Consider the following 21,961-nt stretch of genomic DNA (forward strand, 5'->3'; position numbering starts at 1 on the left):
CATGTCTAATGAAGATGTTCTTCATGAATGTTTATCAGCTGTAACTTTTATTTCCCCACCTTAATTCCATCTACTTTCAAGTGTTTACAGAATACAAGTTTTAAACTATTGTGATATAAAACTTTAAGTAACGAATATGATGAAAGAATATTCTCACCTGCACTTCTGCTCCATTTCATCTTTTAACTGCATTTCATTATGCAGCTGTTCTTCCAGCTTGTAGATAGTTTTCTGCAAATTTTCTTGCTTAAATTTAAAAAACAAAAATTCATTTTACTAAGAATATTTATAGAAAAGCCAACAATAGTAAGTATAAATTATTAATTTATATTTATTTGGAAGGCAAGTAAAGGCAGAGACAGAGAGAGCTTTCCCATCCTCTGAGTTACTACCTGAATGTAAGAGCTGGGGCTGAGCCAGGACAAAGCCAGGAGACAGGTCTCCCACAAACATTTTAGCCACTAACTCCACATCCCAGCACATGCATTGTGGATTAGCAAAAAGCTGGAAGTTCAAGACTCCATGATTCAAATCCAAGCACTTTCATATGGGAGGAGGGAATTCCAAAGTGCAATTTATACACTCTGCCAAATGCCTGACATCAAAATACTAAGTTCACATGATCTCTTAAATCAATTTAGAAAATCACTATTAAATTTTACTTCTCTCCTATCTAAAAATTTTTGTTAACAAGCACTCTCTCATCATTGATTCATAAGTCAGTCATTTTGCTATGCAACAGTAATATAAAGTGGCAAAAACAATCCACAATGATAACCAATGGCATAAATATGTAATTTAACACACATAATAAATTTACATAATGGTATTTTGAAGGCATGTAGTCACTGTAGTTCTTTAAGGATTATGTAATATTCGAGAGAAGATTTAAAATATGAGAAAAATTCATCTAGAGGAGAAAGCGGTAGAAGGTATCATTTATTTAGCCATAATCAACAACTGCATCCAAAAGTCCACAGGAGGGAGGCAGGAGGCCAGTACTGGGATTGATTTAAGTCTTTGCTTCTACCATTTCTAACCTAGTTTCTTGTTAAAACTTTCAGAAGACAGCAAATAATGATCCAAATAAACAGATTACATAGTAATGCAATTCTAGGAAGAGTAACAGACTTTTGAATCAGTTCATGCAAAAAAATATGACCTTGGGCCTGGTACGATGGCTTAGTGGCTAAATTCTTGTCTTGATGTGGCAGGAGGCAATATGGGCGCCGGTTTGGGTCCTGGCTGCTCCACTTTCCATCCAGTTCCCTGTTTGTGGCGTGGGAGAACAGTGGAGGACAGCCCAACGTTTTCGGACTCTATACTCATGTGGAAGTACCAGAAAAAGCTCCTGGCTCCTGTCTTTGAATTGGCTCAATTCTGGCCGATGTGGCTACTTGGGGAGTGAACCAGCAGATGGAAGATCTTTCTGTCTCTCCTTCTCTGTAAATCTGACTTTCCAATAAAATAAATAAATCTTGAAAATAAAAGAATGTGAGGTAGAAGCTGTAGGAACTATATCTAATAAAGTACATAGTATTGTTGTGAAAGACAAACAACACAAAAAAGAATAAGTAGAAAGCCTACGGAGGTGAGACTTTGTGCTTGGCATTGCACAGAGTAGATTAAGCCCTTACCTGCAATGCCAGCATCACATCTGAGTGCTGGTTCAAGTTCTGGCTGCTTCATTTCTGATCTATCTCTCTGAGAATGCACCTGAGAGAAGCAGAGGAGGATGGCCCAAGTATTGGGGCTCTGGCCACCCAAATGGAGGCTGTAGGCTTTAGCTTGGCTTTCCCCTAATCACTGTGGCTATTTGGGGAGCAAACACGGTTCTCTCTCTCTCTGACTACCCTTAAAACAAATAAGTAAATAAATTTTAAAAAAAAGAGTAAATAGCTTTGGCTATGTTTAAGACTTATCCAGGAAGAGTGGCAGCAGAGGGAGGGGGAAGAATTCAGGGTACAGTTAAGAGGCGAAGCTGGATGTCGATGAGATTCTCTACAGAAAATAATTAGAGCAAAGATCAAAACATGAGGAAACACAATTTGGTGAAATAAGAAAGAAAATCCAAAAGAGGACAAAAACATAAAATTCAAAGACGCAGTAAGAAAAAAACAATAAGGAAATAATTGCACACAAAAATGTTATAAAAGTGTCAAGGAATAGCAAATATTCTGTCAAGTGCAGCACAGTAGAAATATAGGATGAGGATAGAAAATTATGTACTGTATGTGGTACTTGAAAAGCTGTTCATGATTTTTGCTAGATTTTCAAGGAACAGTTGAAAACTAAGCTAGCTGACTTTTGCGCTTAGTTCTAAGCTAATATAAATAATACTCTTCCCCTTAGCAAAATGTAAAAGATAGCAGCCACTAACAAAAACTAAGGGCAATCACCACTGGATAAGAACAACCCAAAGAAAAAACGAGTATCTTCGAAGTCCTAACACGTGTTTACGATCTTGAGATGGTAACATAGTGACAGCAGGGACAAGCCAACTCCAGGGACAAGGCAACTCCCTACTGTTACCACGCCTGGATCAAAAGTGTTTTCATCTTAAAGATCTCCAAGTTCTTGTGGCTGGCACAGTGGCTTAGAAGGCTATTTCTTTGCCAGCAGTGCCAGCATCACATATGGGTGCCAATTCAAGTTCTGGCTGCTCCACTTCTGATTCAATTCCCTACCAATGCCCTGGCTCAGATCCAAGGGCCCTTGCATCCACATGGGAGCTCTGGAGGAAGCCTCTGGCTGTTGGTTTTGGCTTAGCTCTGTGCTATGGCCTATTGGGGAATGAGCCAGCAGATGGAAGAGCTGTCTCTTCCTTCTTTGTAAATTTGCCTCTCAGATAAAAATAAATGAATCTTTCAAATGAAAAGCAAAGCACTTCCTGAATTACATTAGAAAATTTTTAAGTTCATGGGCCCGGTGGAGTAGCCTAGTGGCTAATGTCCTCGCCTTGAACGCCCCAGGATCCCATATGGGTGCTGGTTCTGATCCCAGCAGCTCCACTTCCGTACAGCTCCCTGCTTGAGGCCTGGGAAAGCAGTCAGGGACTGCCCAAGGCATTGGGATCCTGCACCTGTGTGGGAGACCTGGAAGAAGTTCCTGGTTCCTGCTTCAGATTGGCACAGCACTGGCCGTTGCAGTCATTTGGGGAGTGAATCATCGGACAGAAGATCTTCCTCTCTGTCTCTCCTCCTCTCTGTATATCTGACTTTGTAATAAAAAGAAATAAATCTTTAAAAAAATTTTTAAGTTCTGGTTAGCTATATAATACAGCAAGTAGCTCTCTTGGGATGAATATTTGAAGGAGAAAAACTAACAGCTAACAGGTACAGATAGTTCTTTTTTCCTTACGTTCCCATTTTATCATGTTCCCTTATATTTAACAGTAAAAATAATGAGAGAAAAATTATAAGGGATTTTAAAAAATGGTTGTCTTCTTTCCTGCTCTATCAAAATTATGTATGCTATAACACAAAAAAGTAAAAGAATGCTCCTAAGGATAGCCAGCTAGTAAGGATTACTGATAATTCCCAGAAAAGTCCTTGTTAAATCAAAGATTTTTTCAAATGTAAGGAAGTAATTGTTTGTTTGTTTCTCAGGGAAAACACTCTATCTCATAAATATGAACCACCTGAACAATACAAGTGATAACTAGAAGTTTATTTCCTACTTACTTCTCAGTGAACAAATGGGATGCTGGTGACTACACCGACTACTCTTCATTCCCCATGTCCTTCATGCCTTAAAATCTACAGACAGCATGGGATGGGCCACACTCTATGACTTTGCAGTTAATATACTTAACAAAAATGAGGAAGCAAAGAAATGAAGCATTCATACAGCCCAAGAATGCCAGACTTCCTCTGAGTTACAGGAACAAGAATACTTCTCCTTGCCCCTTTGGCATCAGGGCAATAGCCTTCAATTACTACAATATATACATACACACATACATACACAAACTATCTTTATTGAAATCACTTAAATGTATCATCTATTTCCTTGTCAAGACTCTTAATGACATACTGATTACTATGTATTTGTAATTCTAATTTATCTAAGCGGTAATTCAGAGCTTACTGACTCCACTTATATTATCCCATTTGATAATGCAGGCAAGAAATCAGACTAGAGAGGAGAGGAGACAACACGTTAAAAACTGCAATACATACACAAAAAAATACATTATCCACAAAATGCTTTATAAAAAACTGATAAGAAAATACCTACCAAACTTTTATCCACACTGGAGCTAGTTCTGTTATCATTAGGATTTGCTGAAGATAAATACCTGGGGCAGCAGGTTTCAAAAAGAAAACAGGATGAAAACTCTTTATTTCCAATCATAAGCAATACTACATGCCTATTTTATGTCCAATATTTGTTGTGGTTTTTTTTTTAAAAATAACAAGACTTATAATAATTTTTTTTATTTTAGAAACTTCATAGATACATTAAATTACATCCCCAGTTAAGACTAAAGCACTACTTTTTAATCATATGATTTAATATTTCTCCAGCAAAACATATGAATATCATGCATAGTAGTACACAAATGATAAATAACCTCAAATTAACTCAGACAAGATATTTCAGCCAGGAGAACAGATTACATATAATTTTTACCACCAAACAAGTGAAAATCACTTAATTTTTCAGAGCTTTTTGGATCTTAAGAATGAGGATGAAGCTTTTACAGGTATTTTCTATCCTTCAGCAAAGCATGACATCACCTTTCTGGGTTTAAAAAGAAACTAAAGAGTTTTCTTTGCCGAAAAGGCTGACAACAGAATCAAAGTTTGAGTATATATCTTTAAAATACCTGTAAATCTTACATGCAATATAACTGCTGTAATGTTTACACTTCCACCAAATTAGTTCACTTAAGGTTCTCTGAGTGTTTACAAAAAGGACTTAGTATATTAGCAAGTAGTTTAACCTAAGGCTATTTTAAAGACAATGTTTAACTCAGTTACACCTGCACAATGAGGAACACTTGCTCGGGTAAAGGGAAGTATATTTTTTTGAGGAATAACAATGTCATATTTTGCCAGTATAGCCAAAATTGCATGTTATTTTGCCAACACTTTATTAATAGCACTTAGATCAGTAATGACACTTAAAAAAAACTCAGTACAGTTTCTACTTTTACCCTTCACTGTAAAACAAGGTTAACTATAAAATAATGTTAACTGCAATAACATCAAATTTAGCAATTACTCCAATCTAATAAGATACCTAATATCATTTCACTAGGATGTAATTTGGTTAGAAGCATATCTTTTTGAAGTAAGCAGAAAATAATAGTAGACAGATTTAATCCAGTAAGTGTTGCCATATGGTTCACTGTATTTAGTGGTATAACACCTTGTTTAGAATTCCATTATGTGGTACTTACCAACCTGTTGTATAATTCATCTTTTCCCAGGATATATTTCAAGAGAATGTGTTATGATTCATTCATTCTCCCTGCCCCTTGATGCTTAATATACACTCAACAAAGAGTAACTTAACAAATCTATTTGATGAATGAATGAATCAGCACACTGGAATAATGTTAAATGTTTATCTTATATCTCAAGTACATGTGAAATGTTTAAAGCTAACACTAACTTAGACTAATGGAGGGGTGGGTGTGGTGGCACAGCACATCTAATTCTGACCGCAAATGCTGGCATCTCATGTGGGCACCAGGCCTGGCTGCCCCACTTGTGATACAACTCCCTGACTATGGCCTGGGGAAGCAACAGAGGATGGCTGCAGTCTTAGGGCCCCTGCACCCACGGGGAAGAAGCTCCTGTCTCCCAGCTTCGGATCACCTAGCTGATGCAGTCATTTCCAGAGTGCATCAATGGATAGAAGACTTCTCTGTCTCTCCTTTCTCTCTGTAAAAATCTGCCTTTAAAATAACAAGAAATCTGGGTCTCACGATATAGTTGTGTCTAAATCCTCACCTTGTGTGTGATGGTATTTTTTCTGGGTGCTAATTCATGTCTTGGCTGCTCCACTTCCTTCCAGCTCCTTACTGGCCTTGGGAAGCATTAGAAGGTGGCCTAAAGCCTTGAGACCCTGCAACCACATGGGAGACCTGGAAGAACCTTCTGGCTCCTGGCTTTGGATCAGCTCAGCTACAGCCGTTGTGGCTACTTGGGGAGTGAACCAGTGGACAGATTTTTCTTTGTCTCTGCTCTCTGTAAATTTACCTTTCCCATAAAAATAAAAACTTTGGAAAGGCAGATGCACAAAGAGGAGGAGAGACAGGAAAATCTTTTGTCCAACGGTTCACTCCCCAAGTAGCTGCAACAGCTGGAGCCGAGCCAATCTGAAGCCAGGAGTGAGGATCTTCTTCCAGGTCTCCCAAGCAGGTACAGGGACCCAAGGCTTTGGGCTATCCTTGACTGCTTTCCCAGGCCACAAGCAGTGAGCTGGATGGGAAGCGGGGCTGCCGGGATTAGAACTGGCACTCATATGGGATCCCAGTGCATTCAAGGTGAGGACAGCTGCTAGGCTATCATGCCAGCTCCATAAAAATAAAATAAAATCTTTAAGAAAATAAAAACAAGTCTGAAATAAAACTTGGAGTAATGGTAATCCTAACAATTTATTTTATGCAAAGCACTGTTCCAACTGCTTTACTATGCTTTGATTCATTTAACTCTTATAATAACACCATGAAACAAATATTACTGCTACCTATATCCATACTTTTGAGAAAACGGAGGCATAGTAGATTAAAGTCTTTGTATAAGCTAATATAGGCAATAGCATAAATTGCTTAACAGTGAATTCACTAAATGGCTCTGGGAGAAAAAAATCTTTGCAGAGCTGAAAATTATGGGCCTTGGTAGCTCTAATACAGTAATGATAATGTTAGAAAATTCTGCTTATTATCCCAAATATTTATAAATCCTAACTCCTTAGAGACTCATTACATCCCCTCATACAGGATGCGTATAATGACTTTACTTGAGTAATAAGTTTATCACTTTTGTTAACTCTGAAATATTATGTCATTGAAATATTGCAGAACTCTAAGCCTGGGATTTAATATATTAACTAAAATGTTAGTATTAACATCTTTTGTCAGACTATCCTCAGTATAGTCTATCACTCAAAAACTTTTTTAAAAGTATCCTGAATACAAATGAAGCTTAACAAGATTAAACATGAAATATTTGAAATGTCACATCACTGAAAATGATAGGACATAATCTTTGTGTGTGATCTCAACTTTCTCTTAATAGTTACTCCTAAAATCACTTATTAGCATACTTACCTACGATTGCTATAGTATGTAAATCCGACAAAAGGTAGCTGATTGCCAACAAAAGCTTTAGGAATAGGGAATGTTTCTTCATCTCCTTTATCTTCTTCCAAGTCATCAAAATTACTCGTATCAATATCACTACTTAAATCAGGCACAACTGGTGCTACAGCTAAAAACAGAAACAATATTAGTTATTCATTGCAAATTTAACACATAAAGATTTCAAATCAACTGTTAATGTTTCTCTTTTACAAGTAGCCTGTGAATCACAAATTCCAAATAGTTGAATCTTTTGTACTATGCTTTACTTAGATTAAAAAGGTTAGTATTAATCATTATATATAACATGCATTGATTTTTTGGTTCCTTGCTTTTACTTGGCACAACCTTGGCCATTCCAGGAATTTGAGGAGTGAACCAGACAATGGAAGCTCCAAAAAGAAATGTGCATACATCAGGGAGACTTCTAAAGAGATTCAGAGCAAATGTGTGATATCTTCTCTGATGGACTCAATCTTTTTTTTTTTTTGAAGACTTACTTTATTATTAATTTTTTTTATTGGAAATTCAGATATACAGAGAGAAGGAGAGACAAAGAGAAAGGTTCTCCATCCGTTGATTCACCACGCAAGAGGCTGCAATGGCTGGAGCTAACCTGATCTGAAGCCAGGAGCCAGGAGCTTCTTCTGGGTCTCCCATGAAGGTGCAGGATCCCAAGGCCTTGGGCTGTCCTTGCTTGCTTTCCCAGGCCACAAGCGGGGAGTTTGATGGGAAGTGGGGCCACCGGGACAAGAACCGGCATCCATATGGGATTCTGGTCCACACAAGGCGAGGACTTTAGCAGCTAGGCTACTGCGCTGGGCCTGGACCCAATGTTTTTATAAGACAATTTAGAGTGGTATTAAAATGAGAAAAATTTCGCTTAAATTCTGAATGACTTCGCTGGTTTTGGAGTAGCCCAACACTGTCCACTGCAGCCCACTTGGAGAGAACCAGGACATAGAGGAGCTCTCTATCTGCTTCTCCCTAATGTCGGCTTTCCAATTGGAAAAGATAAAACTTTAAGGAAGAATGATTGATGATGGAGGAAGGAGAGAGAGCAAAGGGAACAAAAAAAGTGAACATAGTTTAAAAAAATTGTGGGACCCTATCTATCAAACCAACATAATTACATGAATTGTAGAAAGCAGAGAAAGTGGCAGAAAAAAAAAATCTTTGAAGGAATAATGGCCAAAATCTTGCTAATATGATAAAACCTACATAAATTAGAAACCAAACCAAGCCAACGAGAGGGCATTTTATTCAGTGTTTAGGAAGTTCCTTCAGACACCCACCCACATCTGATACTGCAATCCCTGAGATCAAGGTTTGGTTCCACTCTTGATTGGAGCTTCTTGATAATAACACCCTGGAAGGTGACAGGTGATGGCTCAAGCAGGTGGAATCCTGCCACTCACATGGAAGCCCTAGATTGAGTTTCTGGCTCCTGGCTTGTTCTCAGCCTTGTGTGGGTAGTGAACCAGCAGATGGGAGCTCTTTCTACCTCTCTGTCTCTCAAATGTAAATAAATTAAAAACAAAAACAAAAAGAAAGAAAAAAGGCTTATAGAGCAATACAACTTAAAAAAACGAGGCAATTTTGGTGCCCCCTACACCCCCCAAATCATGAAACTATACAGTTTTCTTGGGCATTTGGGATGCAGACACTGAAGGTTGTGGCTTTATCCACCACATCATTTTTTTAAGCTTTATTTATTTTGGGGCCCTTTTTGTTGTAGCCTAATAGCTAAAGCCCTTGCCTTGTACACACTGGGATCCCATATGGGTGTTGATTCATATCCCAGTGGCCCCGCTTCCCATTCAGCTCCCTGCTTGTGGCCTGGGAAAGCAGTTAAGGCTGGTCCAAAGCCTTGGGACCCTGCACCCGTGTGAGAGTCCTGGAAGAAGCTCCTGACTCTGGATCAGGTTAGCTCCTGCTGTTTTGGCCACTTGGATAATGAATCCACTGAGGGAAGATCTTTCTCAACTTTTCTCCCTTTCTCTATAAATCTGAAAAAGATTTACAGTGAGGAGGAGAGACAGAGACACAGAAAGATCTTCTGTCCACTGATTCACGCCCCAAGTGGCCAAAACAGCTGTAGCTGATCTGAAGCCAGGGGTCTCCTCTGTGTCTCCCATGTGGATGCAGGGTCCTACACTGTGGGATGCCCTCTACTGCTATCCCAGGTCACAAGTAGGGAGCTGGAAGGAAATGGAACAGCTAGGACACAAACTTGGGTGCCCATATGGGATTCCAGTGCATGACAGCCGAAGAAGAGATTAGTCACTAGGCTACTGCACTGGGTCCTCACTACTCTATGTTTTAAAGCTTACATGAAAAGGAATCCATTATAATGCTGTGAAAGTCTTATGTCTCATATTAAGATGCATAGAATAAAATCTGAAGACTTTATTCAGTGCATACTGACCATTACTTCCAAGGAAATATAAACTTAAATGCTGTAATTTATTTCTCTGAGTAGTTATTTAAATGCTTTAAGTTATTTTTCTTAGTAGCACAAAGACAGAAATGAAGATACAGGCAGAAAAAGCAACAGTTCACTCTGCACAAATATCTACAGCAGCTGGACCTGGGCTAGAGTGAAGTTAGGAACTCCCAGGTGGGCAGTAGGGCCTCTACAAGGACTTGTAAGTTATTGCATTTTGCTCAACATATTATTAATCATGTTTTAGATTATGTAATATGTTTCATCATTTTCTTTTCCCAAGGGAGCAACTTTTATCAACTGTTAGTCCTTCTATTTTGGCACGTATAACACTAAAAGATGGAGGTCTTTAAAGTTTACCACTGGAATCCTGACATGGTCATTTATTCTCAAAGAGAATTGCAAGAAGTTATTTGGATCTTTTCATTTCCTTTATGTTGGGTCTTTAAACCTTACTTTGTCGCTTCTTTAATTCTATCTCAAATGAGTGAAAAATAATTTTACAATCATTACTCTTTACATGTAAGTGAAGGATGAAAAAGATAAGGAATCCCATGGTAATCCTGCCAATATTCAGGCTATTTTGACCCTGCTCCCAAACATTACCAAACAGTACAAGCTGAAGGTTAACTTGTTATTGCAATCTGGAGTCATCTAAGTGGCAAAACCAACAAAAGAACTGTTACCTGTAAAAAGTTTAACTTTGCCAAAGAAAACTGGAGATTAAAAAAAATTTTTTTCAGAAGAAATTCTGTTACATAATTTTTAAATATTTAGGAGGTCAGAGTGGTCAGTTCAGGATTAAAATATTCTTGGTATTTTAAGGGTGGGAAGTGAAGAAAGGGTAGGAAGAGGGAAAGGCAAGACCAGAACAATAAGTTGCACAGACTTCAATTTTTCATGTTTTTCAATAACAACTAAGGAAGACCCATTAGGACTAGAAAAAGCTATCAGAATTTTCCTAAGAATACTAAGTCAAACTATCCTATAATAAAACAGTAGATAGCAAAATAAAATTTAAGAAGATAAAAAATTATAGTAATCAATATTAGTAACGTTGGGAATAACAGCATATAAAATTCATTTGCTATAAATCAATTAAGTGATTCACTCTATCTTCTTCATGTATAAAAGCAGTTATATTTTAAAGGTACAGCTATATAAGATAATAAAGTGCCATCAAATTCTGAACTGCTCAATAGCATGACACTATGAATCTCAAGGTAAGTTTGGCTGGCTTGTTCACTGTGTTTTGCCAGTGCTTGAAAAAGAATAATGCTCAGCATGAAACAGGCACACAATATCAACTTGCTAACTTCTCTCCTAATTAATGTTAATTTTTGAAAATAAATATATATCTTCCCTATTTTTCAGAGTGCTTCACTGATCTTTTTAGCTATTTATATGTGATTACTTTGAAAACCATTTTTCAGCAATCCAAAATTCTTTGTATCTTCTTCTGTTCCATTTTAAGTAATTTTCAAACTTATGAAGATATTTGTACATTTTCAGCCTTCTTAAATGTAACCAACAACGTAACTTCAATAAAAACAAAGTTTTCCAATTTAAGCATTTTTTACTACTTGTTCATTTCTTTCTCTTGCAGCAATTTATACTGTAGCCTGAAGATAGCCACGCTGTCCTATTTACTTAGGAAGAGTAGGAAGTTCTTTATTTTCCAGCCTATAACTATTACTAAATTCTCCCAAGGTCAAACTGCTTTTGTAGCTTATCCAGACAGCCAGTTAGTAAATGACAATCTTTGTTGTGGTGTAATTTCTTAATTTCCAAAGGAATTTATTTCCCTTTTTCCTTTCTAAGACAATTTTATAGCCTAGTACAATGAGTGTACTGTATTTGAAGCTGTATTCACTTCTTTAAAAACATTTGATAATTAGAACGTTTCACTAGCTCCAGCTGTAAGTAACTGCCTGGGTTGCCTTGTACTTGGGCAAGTCTTAACACTGCTGGGAGAAAAACAGCCAACAGCTGGTGAGCATTCTGGGCCTGGTTAATGCCAAACTTGTTTTAACTATACCAGTGTGCCAGTACAGTTGTCTATTTTTTTAAAAGATATGTGGGGAATGTCTGACTGGGACACACCACTCCGGCCCCCCCGGGGGGAGGGGTTACGCTGCAGACTGCCCAGGGAAAAGGATCTGGGGAAATATTTGGAGGGGCAGTGGCTGGCAGCATGTTTTAAGACCCCAACAAACAACTTCTGGGATCTTCCGTGGACCAGGCCACAACACTTGCAGGTGCACAAGGAAGTTGAAATGATATGGCATAGAGAGGCAAACTGGAGGGCATGTCTGGTCAGGCCAAGGCCTTTGCCCATGTGGGAGACCTGGGCTGGGCTAAATAGCATGGCTTTACTGCCTACTTGCACATGCAAAAACTGGGGCTAGGGTGGGGGTGAAGGGATACTTGGCTGGACTAAGCTGTAGTACCTGACTGTGGAATGTTCAGGCACAGGGTGGGCCACATCAGGCTGGGCTGCATCATCTACTAGAACGCGAGAGAACCAGATCTGGAGGCAGATTCTGTAGGGGACTTGTGTGCTGACCTCTGAGACTGTAGCACCTGCCAATTTGTTCAGAGATCTAGGGATGGTGACAGGCTGAGCCAGGCTGGACCACAGAACTCACCTGATACTTGCGGGGAGCTAGGGCTGGGCTGGGGCTGGGCTGGGGCTGGGGCTGGGCTGGGCCAGGATATAGCACTCACTGGGCATATGCAAAGGTCAGTGTAGAAGGACATTGTGATTTGTAGAAGAAGAGCAAACATAGGATGACAACTGATAGGATATCATTTGTATAAGAACTGATTGGATATACAAAACAAACAGATAGTTTCAAAGAAGGGTGTGGAAACAATTGATGGGTTCTGTAGAAAAGTTTATCGGAACTAGTAAGCTCCTCAATACCTCCTCACTTATCCTATGTGAGCCTCAGTCTATAAAAGCCTGGTGTCACTAATAAACTTCGGCTACCTCACCAACACAGTGGTCCATGTGCGTTATTATAGGCTCGGAGCACCAAGTCCATCGCTGCAGGATAGCGAACAGGCCATGACTTGATAAAGGTAGATAATGCCAAGCAGCTGTTAGCCTTGAGTTCCAGGGCTGGGAATGCACCTGGTAGGGAATCTGGGGAACTTCCCGGCTATGTTGAACCTTCCACTGGGGAGCACAGGAGTGGGGATGAGGGTAGGACAGGACAGGCAAGGCTGTAGTAGTTGTTGGCATTTATGTGGGCAGGTTTGAGAGAAGGTGGGTCAGGATACAGCATCCACTGGCATGAGTGAGTCAGGACAGAATGTGGGTCATGCATGGATGGACTAGGCTTCAACACTGACCAACCAAAGCTGAGACTGTGGGTGGGCCAGGCAAGACTGGGTTGAAGCACCTGCCAGCAAGCACAAGATTCAGGGCTGGGAACCAGCCTGCTATGGGAATTCTGGGGACCCCACCCTGTCAGGCTAGAGCTCCCACTGGTGAGTGTGAGAGTCAGAGCTGGGGGCATATCAGGATGGCTAAGGCCGCTGTATATGCTGGCTGGGTTTGGGGACAGGCCAGACTGGGCCAGGTCCTAGCATCTGATGGTGCTCCTGAGAGCCAGAATAGGTGTGGATAGACTGAGTTAGGCTGCAGCACTTACCAGTTCACAGGAGAGCTGGGTTTTTCAGTGGGCCAGGTTTAGTATCCACTGGTAAGAGAGGAATGGATGCTGACCAGTGGGCTAGGCCATGGTATCTGAGAGTGAGTGTGAGGACTGGGGGCCAGCCATGTCAAGCTGGGTTGCAGCATCCACAAGATGCAGGGCTGGGAGCAGGCCTAGTAGGATAACTTAGGGAATTTCCCTACTCCACTGAAGCTGCCACTGGTGAGTGTGAAAGCCGGGTCTGGGAGCAGCCCAGGGAAGGCTGGACTGCAGCACCCATTGGCATGTGTGTGAGCTGGGCCTGGGGGTGGGCTATAATGGTCCAATTCACAGCACACACAGCCATGACTGAGAACCAGAATTCAGCGCAGGCCAGGCTGGGCTGGACCACAATACCTGCCAGTTAACAAGAGGGACAATGTAGGCCAGGCTGGGTTAAGTTGCTGTAACAACCAGTGAAAGCTGGGTCTTGAGGTGGGCCAGGCTGAGCCAGGCTGTAGCACCTGCTGGTGAATGCTGAGACTAGAGGCTGGCCATCTCAGACTGGGCTGCAGCACCCACTGGCACACTAAGACCAAGGGCTGGGAACGGGCCTGGTAGGGGTAACCTCAGTGACTCCCTTATTGGGTTGGTGCCTCCACTTGTGATCATGGGAGAGGAGAATGGGGGCTGGCCAGGCTGGGCTAGTGTATAAGAGCTGGTGTGTACAAAAGCAAAATGGGTGTAGGCAAACCAGAATAGGCCAAGTACCTGCTGGCAAGTGCTGGAAATGACTCCAAGTCATGTGATCCTGGATAGCAGTAGGCCTGGCAGGTGCAATATCTACTGCTGGAGTAGGTTTGGTAGGGGAATTTTGAGCACTCTCCTGCTGGACTGAAGCTCCCACTGGTGAGCATCTGAACCAGGGCTAGGGACGACCAGATTGATCATAGTAGCACCTGTTGGCATAAGTGTATGGGGCAAGCTGGGCTACAGCACACAAGGATGTGCATTAGAGGTAGGTGGGAGGTAGGCTAGGTTAGGCTACAGCAGACCGGCACATGCAAAAACCAGGGCTGGGGGTGGTACTAGTGGGAGTTATTGGGGATCACCTCAAGAAGCCCATAGCATCTTCTTGTGTGCTGGATTGTGCTAGCCACAGTACCCATCAGCTGACTAAGAGATGAGGCTGGGGGCAAAACTGACCAGGCTGCTGCACTGGCTGGTGCACACAAGAGTCATCAAGTCTGACGTCACCCCAGGCAAGGTTTCTTGGAGGATTCCCCGATTAGTCTGCTGGACTCAAACCCCAGCCACAGGGAAAATCACAATATGAGTGCATGCATCAGCACTGGGCGTCCTCAGGTGCTGATGCCTGTGCAGCGAACAGCATGTCCAGATGCACACGAGGGACATGATAGCCGGCTCACGTAGGCAGCAGAGGATGCTGACTGCCTTATCAGAGGATAAAAATCAGAACAGGTAGAACTGCTCTTCTAGCCAAGCTTTGCAACATGTTTCTGGGCCTGGGATGCACTAATTTGGCCTTTGTCAACCAACAGACCTTGGAAAGATTTCCTCAACCTCAGTACAACAAAGCTGACAATGTCTTGGAACTATCTTCCCTATATCAAGGTCTTTAAGGTGTCATCGAGGGACGGTCCCCTATCCCTGGGTGCTGATGTAGTTTGACAGTAAATAAGCAGTTTGACTATACCTCCACTTCCCCACTGCAGACACAGGAGAAAAAAAAATTGAAACATTTGTCCCACCTGCCTTCTTCCATTCTTTGACCCTCTCCACCCTAACTGAAGACCTACACGGGTGTGCATCCTTCTCAATTATGTAAACAATATTAAAAATAAATTAAATTTTAAAAAGAATACTTCACTAGTACTGGCAAACCTGCATCACCTAGTCAAACAAAATTACCAAGACTTTTTTCTTACAAAGAGCTGCCATGTTGCTTATCAATTACATATAGTCCTCAGGATAAACATTTAATTTGTAACTGTGCCTAAGTTAAGTTTATTTACATGATTAATGATTATTACAACTGGTAGTAGGAAGTCAGGGGGAAGGACAGATAAATGGAAAGGGAAAAGGGTTTGAGACTTCAACAGGTCAGATAGTTTGGCCTCCCAACTCCACAGAGGATACAAACCTCTGATGTCATTATATATGTATTGAACCATGTTGTACAAAGATTCTGGTGAATCTTTTCACAGTTTCAACTTTAAAAGTAAGATAATATTTTAAACTAAAAATTAGCTTCTTATATGCAACATATTTTTATTTTTGAAAAAAAGTTGCTATATCTAACAGGATCACATATAATTAATTTTGCATATCCTGATAAGCAGACTAAGATCAAATTCTGGCATTTCAATATTGATAGCTCCTTAAATTTTAGATCTTAACAAAAACAATAAAATAACATTTTCTCAAGAACATACATTTTTATTTCACTTTCCTATTTTGTGGTTTCCTATATAATGGCGAAACTAAAATAAAAGCAATCCACCAAAACTCACATGCTCAATTAAGACTGCTGAACCTGTTCTATTACATCTACATATTTCATCTGGGTATCCCGAGTGGCATATTAAATTAGCAGCACCACAATTTCCTCAATGATGTCAGATATTCTTGGGGTGGGTGTTGGTGCTACAGTTATGACACAGCCTGGGATACCCATATCCAGCATCAGAGCGCCTGGGTTTCAGTTTCAGCTCTACTTCCCCGTTCCAGCTTCCTCCTTGGGGGTAGCAAGTCTGATTCAAGTGCAGAAGTCTCTGATACCCACAGGGGAGACTTGCTCCTGGCTTACATCTGACCCAATCCTGCCTGCTGCAGATGGGAGTCCTTTATATCTGTTTTTCTATCTCCCAAATAAATAAAAAAATTGCTAATAAAAAACAAAACAAACAAACAAAAACGCTTACTTTAACTAGAGCAGAACAATCTCCATGCAGTATCTGTGTAGCTCTTAGTTTCATCAAATATACATAAATGTTTAGCAAGGCAATTTCAACAGGTTATTCAGTGCAACTAATTTCAACTGTGCACTGTAATGTGACAGAAAAAAATAACTTACTGTCTCGGAGTGTTTCCCAAGCCCATTGGTCATTTTTGAAGAAAAGATGTCGTTTGATTTCTTCTACGCCATTTCGCCCTAATCTCACTTCTCTGAAAAGAGATTGAAGGAGAAAAGTAATTAGTCACTTGAGATATGTCCAGGTTTGTTTGTGGGCAGAATGCCATATTACAGCAGGATGACTAAAGTAGTGCTATGTTACCTGAAAAAACACAGATTGTTACCGTAACAATCAGCTCAAATACAAAATAACTTGAATACTGAAAGAACATGAAAGAATCATTTGAAAAAACAGTACAGAAAAAAAATACACAAAATTTTTTGATGCCTTAAGCTGTATTAGAGAAATCAGCATCACCTGCACTCCGGTTAAGCACTTATGCACAAAGAAAATATAGCCCAACCTTTTTTACAGGTAAAAGACAAAACTGCTTTAGATATATTAAACTTTCTCTAAATAGATTTCTCTGACTTCCCTGACTAGATTGGAGAACCTCTCCCCCCAGCAAATAGTACCTATTCCACGGTAAATATTTTTTCTGCACTGTAAATGTGCTTGTATATATCCTCCAAAGGATTGAAAGCAATCTGAGAAAAGTGATTGCATATTTTTCTTATTTCTATATCCATAGCACCTAACACACATGAGGAAAATTTAGAGAGGAGGGGAAGAAAGAGATCTTCTATCTACTTGTTCATTCGCTAAATGGTGACATGGCTGTAGCCAAGCTGAGCTGATGCCAGATTTTTCCTGAGCCTTTGATGTGAGAGCAGGAGTTCAAGGATTTGAGCCACCCTCTGCTGCTTTTCTAGTCCATAAGCAGGGAGCAGAATCAGAAGTGGAGCAGCTGGACCTAGAACCAGTGTCCATATGGGATGCTAATGTGGCAGGCAGAGGATTAGTCTGTTGAGCCACCAAATCAGCCTCCTGCCATAGCACAGTTCATTAAATTAAAATATAAGTTTTAACATTACAACTTTTTTCAAATTCTTTTTTTTTTTTTTGATATGTTTTATTTTTATTGGAAAGGCAGATTTATAGAGAGGAGAGACAGAGAGGAAGATCTTCCGTCCGATGATTCACTCCCCAAGTGAGCTGAAACAGCCGATGCTATGCCAATTCGAAGCCAGGAGCCTCTTCTGGGTCTCCCACGCAGGTGCAGGGTCCCAAAGCTTTGGGCCGTCCTCGACTGCTTTCCCAGGCCACAGGCAGGGAGCTGGATGGGAAGTGGGGAGGCCGGGATTAGAACCGGCGCCCATATGGGATCCCGGGCGTGCAAGGCGAGGACCTTTAACCACTTGCGCCATCGTGTCGGGCCCTCAAATTCTTATAAATAAAGTAATGAAGAAACAGAAATTGATCTGAACTAAGGCAGATCTCAAATGGAAATATATTTAAAAGTACTAGGCTTCCCTACTAATTTATCTAGCAACATACAAACATTCAATGTAATCTTACTAAGTCATATACCAAGTTTACTCTTAAATTTAAAAAGTCTTAAGAATATATACAACATATACATAACTTTAAAAAAATTACATACATGCATATACATTTATTTAATCATGCTATTTACAAGAAAGCAGGTAGGAAAGATATTATTTTTATAGTTTTATACCACTTATTTTATTTCAATAAGCAAAACAAGAATATCATAAATCTAAAATGATATAACTTATAAGACATATTTTTGGCTAGCATTAGAGGAAAAAGCTTCAAATTAATACATATCCTGGATTGTGAAATTTATTCTAATAAGAGACATTAATACCTATAAAATTACTTTGGAGGTTGTCCTTGCATAGAATGTTAAGTTTCTGCCTGCAATATTGGCATCCCATATTGGTGCCAGCTTCTGCCCTGACTGCTCCACTTCATCTAGCTCCCTGCTAACCTGGGAAAGCAGTGTAAGTTGGTCCAAGTGCTTGGGTCCATACCACCCACGGACAGACCCAGAAAAGCTTCTGGCTTCTGCTTTGGCCTGATTCAGCCCCGGCCTTTGCAACCATTTGGAGGGTGAACCAGCAGATTTCACACTCTCTCTCTGTAGCTATGCCTTTTAAATAAACAAATCTCAAAACAAAAACAAAAACAGTTACTTGGACTCAATATGTAGCTCAGATATGGATCTTAAAAGCTCAACGGCAATATTAGAATTCCTTGGAATGAGCAGAACTTGAATGCTAAGATTACTTACCTATCAGTAAGGAATGCACAAATTAGATTTTTTGCTTCTTTTGATATGTCATTATCATCAGGGAAGGTAAGTGAGTTTTTATGGTTCATAATTTTACTGTAAGTCCCAACCAGAGAATCAGCATAAAAAGGTGTATCACCTGAAAAGTTGATAGGGAAAACAAAAGTAGAATTAAAAAAAAATTGAAAAATAATGAATTTCAAAGGAAAAATAAAATTAAAGCTATTTGTTCAAAAAGATGCTTAAGGATGTGCTAAGCTAAAACACTTATAATGAGATCAAAATGTTGCTCTAACCTCTAAGTTTTTAAAACACATAGAAAAAGCAGGTTTGAATCATATTTATTTCCCTAAAACAAAATCAACACGCTCAATGTAGTAAGCATTATATTACAAGGAACCAAATGGGATGAACTGTATCAGAGATAGAAAAAAAATCTTCCTTTACTTACCCACAAGCATTTCATATAAAAATACTCCAACTGACCACCAGTCACATTCCCGTCCATAATAACCATCGCCACCTTGGGATTTTAGTACTTCAGGAGAAATATAATCAGGTGTTCCAACTGCCGTATCGCATCGTACCATACCTTCCTAAAAGAAGAAGTAGGTCAAATTTTAAATTAGGAGACAAATAAACTCCTAAAAATTACTTCGTTTTTAACATAACCTTTAGAACCTCAAATTGTTGCTATAAAATATCAAAGCTTAAAAGCAAACCATAACCAGCTTAATCACAAATACATACTGTCTACATGATATATAATATACACTACTATGTCTATACAAATATGTACATTGGTGTTTTTTTTTTTTTGTAAAAATACTCAACAGAAAGACACATTGCCACAATTTATTATCCCCCCAACTAATATATCCATTCTCATTGTGGAGAGTAGGTATATAAGCCAATACAAATAGACCAAGGGGCTAACAGAGCAAAACATTTCATAACATTAACAAATATAAATACAAATACTGATTTCAAAATTGTTTCCAAAAACTGTTGTCTGGTTTAGCTGTGCTGGAAATAGCAAAGCAAACCTGAAAAAGTTGCCTGTATAAATATAAAATGAGAAAGCATATATATGGGAAAATGGCATGACACTATCAGGCGCAATGAATACCTGACATGCATTTTTTAATGCCTTCTCCTTCTAAAAGCTATTTATGCACTTATTTATTTTAGTTGCTGTTAATCCAGAATTATAATTAAGTGTTCACATAGAAAGTTCCCATATAGTGCTTCCTTTTAGCCAATAAATTTCCTTTTAAAATAATAAACATGGCACTCTGACTACTGTTAAATTTTCAAAGATAAACTGGTTCAACTGAAGATAGACTGGTATGCTTGCTTCTTCTGGAGTGTACAAAGTCATTTATGATAAAAGTGAGAATGGCTACATCTTAGGACTGTCTCAAGTAAGCAACAAAATCTTTCATATGTTAATAGAAGGAAAATAAAATGGTAAAATAACTTTACTGAAATACAATTTTTATGAAAGTCTAATTTTAACATTGACACAAATAATTTAGTCATATTTCAGCTATCTACCATTGTAGTTACTGAGGGTATATATTAGAAAATTGTTACATAAGATTTAATATGTTTGGCAATCCACATTTACCCCAAATAGAGAGGAAAAAATAATCAGGAAGAAGCAGTTGTAGCACACTGAAGCCACGGTATATGGCCCAACAAATAAGGTCACAACAATCTTGAACAAGTGTAGATATGGTTAGCAAATCCTTACAGTATTTTCTAAAGAGGCACCTATCTTGAGTTAGCAAAAACAATTAAGAATCTAATTAGTTAACCTTATTCATCTTCATACAAGTACCAAAATCTGCTAATTTCAAATGTCCAGACTTATCCAGCAGCATGTTATCAGGCTTCACATCTCTGAAGGAGAAAAACAAAGGATTTATAAGCAGATCAGATACTAGTAAAAACTATATAAAGTAGTAATTTAGGTTAAGTATCTTTATTTAATCTAGACAAGGCTACCCTTGACCCACGTGCATTCTCTGTCTACATGTACAAATTGAAATTTATCAAGGAAACCATTTGAAAGAGAGAGATTAACATTAAAAAAAGGTAATACATAAACATAAAAGGTAATTGGAATAGGTAAGATAGGGAAGTTGTGAGCAACCTCCAGACAGGGTCTAAGTCGCTTTCATGGCTTATACTGAACATGTAACACACCAACTGCTAATAGGATTCAAGCACTGTTTGTAGAACAAATAAAAATTTTCCTTTAATGAATAAACATATGTGACCTGTTCACTAAACAAAAGCAATCGGATTTGTGTGCTACAAAAATTAAAGTATTTAAGACCTGTATGTATATCTCAGAAAACCAATGATTTGGATTTTTCAGAATACCAAAAAGTTATGTAAGATTAATATTAAAAATATATTTATATTAATATTAACCTGAAATGCTAAAGCTAAAACTTCACAGTTTTAAATTCTGAAATGCCACTCACATTAGAAAGGAGGAAAATAGGTGGATATAGCCTGGAAAATGTTAATATTCTTTTTCAGCATTCCTTTAAACAAATGAGAAAATTTCAAGCACTTTAATATTTACCTATGAATAAAACCCATGGAATGGATTGCATCCAATGCAAGAACCACTTCTGCAGTGTAGAAGCGTGCCCATTTTTCAGGCACATCATAGTTGCTCATTAAGTTTACAAGATCTCCACCAGGCATGTATTCCATGACCATGTACAAATAACGATCATCTTGAAATGCATAAAAAAGCTGTAAAAACAACAAGCAAACTCAGAAAAACTTGTTTGAGAAAAAATACTAATGTGGTAATTAACTAAAATAATCAAATTATTGACTAGTAGTTGTAACTTTAATTTTAAAAGAAAGATAAATACCATAAAGACTCATATATATATAAACCGGTTATCCTGAAGAGATATAGGATCTCATGGAGACCCTATTTTCTTCATAATCATTTACAGTATTTAAAGTTTAAAGAGAATTTAAAGAATCTATGAACTGCAAAGAAATACTTGATTTAACTTACACATTTTTGAGGTTTACTGTTAAATTAGCATCAATACCACAATTCTGAAGAAGTCCTTAGGTATAACAACATGTTCAGGGGGATCCTTAGAGCTGGGACTATAATCTTCCTAGAAAAGCATAAGGGACTACCAGATCTTCCATCTGCTGCCTCATTCTTCAAATGGCTGCAATGGCTGCAGTGGCTAGCTATGGGCATAATGCTAGGAGCCA

General features: G+C 39.0%; 1 protein-coding gene across 1 annotated transcript in view; it reads right to left on the reverse strand.

The window, feature by feature from the left end:
- ROCK1 (Rho associated coiled-coil containing protein kinase 1) overlaps positions 1-21,961 on the reverse strand; it is a 123,474-nt gene that overhangs the window by 48,146 nt on the left and 53,367 nt on the right. The window contains exons 5-12 of the mRNA XM_040974022.1: positions 21,297-21,472; positions 20,518-20,602; positions 19,149-19,293; positions 18,698-18,836; positions 16,500-16,591; positions 7,286-7,445; positions 4,240-4,300; positions 158-246 (exon numbers count right to left, since the gene is read on the reverse strand). Coding sequence (XP_040829956.1) covers positions 158-246; positions 4,240-4,300; positions 7,286-7,445; positions 16,500-16,591; positions 18,698-18,836; positions 19,149-19,293; positions 20,518-20,602; positions 21,297-21,472 — 947 coding nt within the window. The remainder of the gene's footprint in view (positions 1-157; positions 247-4,239; positions 4,301-7,285; positions 7,446-16,499; positions 16,592-18,697; positions 18,837-19,148; positions 19,294-20,517; positions 20,603-21,296; positions 21,473-21,961) is intronic.

Source organism: Ochotona curzoniae, unplaced genomic scaffold (genome assembly GCF_017591425.1).
Source record: "Ochotona curzoniae isolate NIBS_2020 unplaced genomic scaffold, NIBS_Ocur_1.0 contig_2364, whole genome shotgun sequence".
NCBI lineage: Eukaryota > Metazoa > Chordata > Mammalia > Lagomorpha > Ochotonidae > Ochotona > Ochotona curzoniae.